The sequence below is a fragment of the Equus quagga genome, unplaced genomic scaffold (assembly GCF_021613505.1).
Source record: "Equus quagga isolate Etosha38 unplaced genomic scaffold, UCLA_HA_Equagga_1.0 HiC_scaffold_11520_RagTag, whole genome shotgun sequence".
Classification (NCBI taxonomy): domain Eukaryota; kingdom Metazoa; phylum Chordata; class Mammalia; order Perissodactyla; family Equidae; genus Equus; species Equus quagga.
The window spans coordinates 1,271-5,470 of record NW_025792232.1 but is presented as its reverse complement, the minus strand read 5'-3'; the positions used below and the strand labels follow the sequence as shown (position 1 = coordinate 5,470).

Sequence of the window (4,200 nt, the reverse complement as noted above, 5' to 3'; positions counted from 1 at the left end):
TCCCTGGCCTACGCCGCCGTGACCCCCCAGCTGTCGGGGAGCTTCGTTCCAGTCAGCTCTGAAAGAGCGTGCAGGCCCCAGCCTGGCGGGCCCCAGGCTGGGCAGGGCCCCTCACCCCGGGGGCACAATGGGAGCAGCCACCGGCCGGGGCGGGCCGTTCCTCCTGAGCTCTGTCTCCGCTGAGGACAGTGAACTCAGTCCCGTGGACTGCTCCCTGTCCTGTTCTTTTTTGTTTTTTATAGGTGATTGTTTTAACCTCAGTTTGAAATCTCTCCCTGTTTCAGTTTCGTATTGATAGTTTCTAGCCGTCGTAGCCTTTGGTTGTCTGCAGATTGTAATTTGAAATCAGGAGAGCATGCAGAATCTGTCCAGCTACGGCTTAAGGTTCTATCTTAAATGAGTTCGACTCCGTTTTGCACTAAGCCCCTTGGTTGTCACTGAGCCGCTGTGGGGCTGCAGTGGAGCGATACTCTACACAGTCGCATTAAAAAAGCCCAAGTTGGCTGCTCAGGTCTTGCTGTTTGTACAAACGCCTGCCACTCACGTTTTGAGAACTCGAGCCCTGCCTTAACCACGGAGCCCCATGGATCAGTAAGACCTGCCGGGGTTAACGTTTTCCCCACCGCCTCCTTCCTGTCCTCACGTTCCCCGACACGGGAAAACTGGCAGTCTGAAGGAGAGGATCTTCCAGTGGAAGGCCAGGACTGCTTTGAGCCGGCTTGAACAAATTGCTTTTAAACCGCGTAGAAAGACCTCAGTTTATAGCATCCGTCCTGCACGTTGAGACGTATGAGACAGACAGGCGTGTCTGGGATGGAGGAGTTAGATCCCTTTTCGCTTTTCCACTTGTTACAGAGTCCAGGAACGTGCATCACTACTCAAAATGATAATGGATCATGGTACAAGCTATTTCTCTTTTTCTCCCAAAACAAAAAGTTCTGGACAGTTTACCCAAGAGGTTTCTGCCCTCTCTGGTGTTTCTTCTGAATGCATCAGGAGATAAACACGTTCATCTTCAGCTCCTCATCAGGGACAGTGAGTGCCGTGCGTGCTGTGTGAGGACGAGGTTTTGGGCGTGGTTCAGATCTCGGTGCCCTTCAGTGGCTGTCCTCATGGTGGCCTAGGATCCTAGGGCGGGCGGGCCCTCGGGCTGCGAGGAGGCTCAGGAGGAGGAGTGCCCATGTGTCCTGCCCGGGTCTCTGCGCTCGTTCTGGTGCTCGTAGGCCAGGAGTCAGGCTCTGCTCTGTGCTCCTGCTCCTGATAAGTAAGACGGTCCTTTAACGTGGCGTTGGGCTAAAACGAGGCTGGTTGTACTCAGCAGAAAGCATAGCTCATGGATTTCCACATAAGTTTATGGTTATAATTTAAAGCCTATGTGTTGTGGGGTTTTTTTGGTCACAGTGTGTTGTTCACTAATTTTACACTGGTCTCAACCCCTCAGTTGCCAGCCTCCCTAGAAGAGGTACGAGACGACAAGACGACAATAAAATGTGAAACCTCGCCCCCGCCCTCCCCGCGGTCCCTTCGGCTGGACAGGCTGCACAAAGGGGCGCTGCACATGGTCGGCCACAAGGACCTCAGGGACTTACGGAAGTAAGGAGGGCAGCGTCCCACCCTAGCCCGGCTCCAAACAGACCGCCTTCCCATGCTCAGCTTTCAGAACTCCATTGCTCTCTTCTTGGGGAAAAAAGTCAGAATGATGACTTTAAAGAAACACCGGTTAATTGAGTTGAGTTGATTTAGATGATGCCCTCGGGCTGCCCTGGGAGCTCAGGTGAGCCCAGCAGAAGATGCTGTCTGTTTGGGCGACGTGAGTTTAGAAAGAGAGTTCAGTGATAGCAGCAATCTTAGAAAGCCTTCATTTCTTCAGAGTCTGCAAATTGACTATTGTGACAACTTTCTCTTCTTGTGGAGCATTTGCTAAGCATGTGGCGTGTTCTGACCGTTGCTCTGCAGGACCGTCCGTGTCCTGCCGCTGGGATGCGCTCTCTGCCTCTGAGCTGTGGAGAGCCCCACCTCGTCCCCAGCGCTCCAAGCGCCTCCCCACAGGGACCATGAGAGCCAGTGGGTGACTAGTGTGCTCCTGTGTCAAACTACCATGGGCTGTGCTTTTGTCCCGCCCTGGCAGCCCTCGGTGGCGGGTGCAGGTGTCCATCCTCGCCACCTCTGCAGTAGGCCCTGTGGCTCTTGTTTCGCGGCAGGGACGGTCGCACTGGGGAGGTTGCTGGGGCGCTGGGGTCAGGCCTCCGGTTGGGAGAGCATCTTCACAGCCGAGGGGCGGCCCTCAGGTGGGCTCATGGTGCTCTCTGCCTTCCATGGTTCGGACTGGAAGCCTTCTCAGAAGGAGAGCTCCGGCTCAGAGCCTCAGCTCCTCAGAAACGGTTCTCTGTGGTGGGATGGCTGGGAGCCTTCGTTTCTACACGCGATGCATTTTGCGAAGGAGACATGCCTGGAGGAGACTTGGAATGCTCGTGTAGTTGGAAGAGCAAGTATTAAAAGCGTGGAGTGTTCTAGTGCCTGTGAATGGAACGTTGTGTTGGGACGAGGGCGCTCATTAAAGATCGTTTTCTGTCCCCAAAGCTCCACAGGCTCACAGGACGGCCCCGTGAGCAACCCCAGCAGTAGTAATAGTAGCCAGGACTCGCTCCACAAAGCCCCCAAGAAGAAGGGCATCAAGTCCTCCATCGGCCGCCTGTTTGGCAAGAAAGAAAAGGGCCGACCTGGACATGCTGGCAAGGAGTCATTAGGACAAGGTGGGTGGCTTCCAGCAAACATTCTTAACCCTTAGGATGGAGGCGGGGGGCCTGCCGTGTGTGTGCCTACTGTGTGCCCCCAGTTGTTCCCACGGGCGGTCTGTCGAAGACGCTGGGCGTTCTCAGGGAGTGAAAGCTCAGGAGGCGTATGTTTTCTCTGGGACACATGCGACCCAGAGAGCCACGGTGGATGTTCTTTGGCCCTGAACAACCTGGCGTCCCAGACAGAAGGGGCTCACTGTCTCTCGAGCATTCTCGTGCCTTGGTTGCCTAGTCAGAAACTTAGCCTTTAGAGGTTTTCTTTGCCTGCAAGTGCTCTTCCACCTGTTTCTGAATTCACCTAATGCGGCTGTGTTGATTTCTCTCGCTGTTTCAACCACTGGGCCCTCACAGCTGGTGTTTCAGAGACCGAAAACTCAGCTCAGGATGCCTTGGGACTCAGCAAACTGGGAGGACAGGCGGAGAAAAACCGAAAACTTCAAAAAAAGTAAGCTTTTCATTATTCGTCCATCTCACTGAACACTTCTCGGTTGTGCCTGATTTTTAACTAATGTTTATTTAATAAATGTAGTATCTATTTGTGTGTATATATTACCTTCTGAAAGGTTAACCTAAAGCTTTTAACAGACGGTGCTTCCTGGGGGGCTGAGAGCCTCTGCTCAGGAAGGGGGAGAGGACTCAGGGGAGGCTCCCGTCCCCCGGAGAGCTGTCTGACGAGGAGGGCTCCCTGCCGGGCGTGGGGCCCCGAGTCCGGCTCCAGTGCGTCAGCTCTGGGGGGAGGGGCCGCTTAGCCTTGCTGCACTCCCCGTTTCCTCCTCTAAGATGGGAGTGCAGCGGTACGCGCCTCACACGGCTTTGTGAGTGTTAGACACACATCTGTCGCTACATAAACACATGTAAAGCACTGGCAACAGTGCCAGCCATCCTAAAATAGGGAGAACTGAGTGTGTAATTGCAGCCACCGCTCCGACTTGATCACCAGCATTCAGAGTTTGCCGTGCGGGCTATGATCTGTCAGGAAATATTCACTGTGTTGCCCCTTTTTTCCTCCTCCAGTAGATTTTGTATTTTTATTTTAAGTAGACTCGTGATTTTGTGGCCTGTTTATTAAATTTTGATTCTGATTTGTCTTGACTCTGAAAATAGGTGATAGCAGGGTGATCATTTTCTGCAGAGGTGCTCAGAGGCTGCGATGCCCCGGGGTAGGGGCATGGAGGAATAGTGTGTGCGTGTTTCTCTGGCTTCGTTCTGATCGGGAGCAGGTTGTGTGTTGGTTGACCGTATGTCAACCAGAATTAAGTAGATGAACGAGGTAAGGAGAGACAGTATCCCAGTGAACTGGCGACAGAAAACTGAAACTGAACCGCCCTCTGCAACAAGGGGCAGTTAGCAGTCCCAGAGGGAAGCTCTGAACTTGAGAATGGGGAAGATGGGCGAGAGCCAGTGG

General features: G+C 53.6%; 1 protein-coding gene across 2 annotated transcripts; it reads left to right on the top strand.

Moving 5' to 3' along the window:
• Positions 1-56: 56 nt before the first annotated feature.
• LOC124231904 (liprin-alpha-1-like) lies at positions 57-3,280 on the top strand. 2 transcript variants are annotated; one of them, XM_046648914.1, is made up of 3 exons: positions 57-1,593; positions 2,581-2,753; positions 3,147-3,280. In XM_046648914.1, exons 1-3 carry the CDS (start codon positions 1,559-1,561, stop codon positions 3,242-3,244), a joined length of 306 nt encoding a protein of 101 aa, XP_046504870.1. In that variant the 5' UTR covers positions 57-1,558; the 3' UTR covers positions 3,245-3,280. The 2 variants fall into 2 exon arrangements, with proteins under 2 accessions (XP_046504870.1, XP_046504869.1); XM_046648913.1 differs by lacking the exon at positions 57-1,593 and having other exon boundaries at positions 1,602-2,753.
• The last annotated feature ends 920 nt before the right edge of the window (positions 3,281-4,200 follow it).

What these genes read in the sequence shown, in the direction of transcription:
- LOC124231904 (XM_046648913.1), top strand. Translation starts at nt 2,099, where the DNA reads ATGGGCTGTGCTTTTGTCCCGCCCTGGCAGCCCTCGGTGGCGGGTGCA. An exon ending in CAAGGAGTCATTAGGACAAG is followed by an intron (nt 2,754 to 3,146) that starts GTGGGTGGCTTC and finishes GGGCCCTCACAG; the next exon opens with CTGGTGTTTCAGAGACCGAA.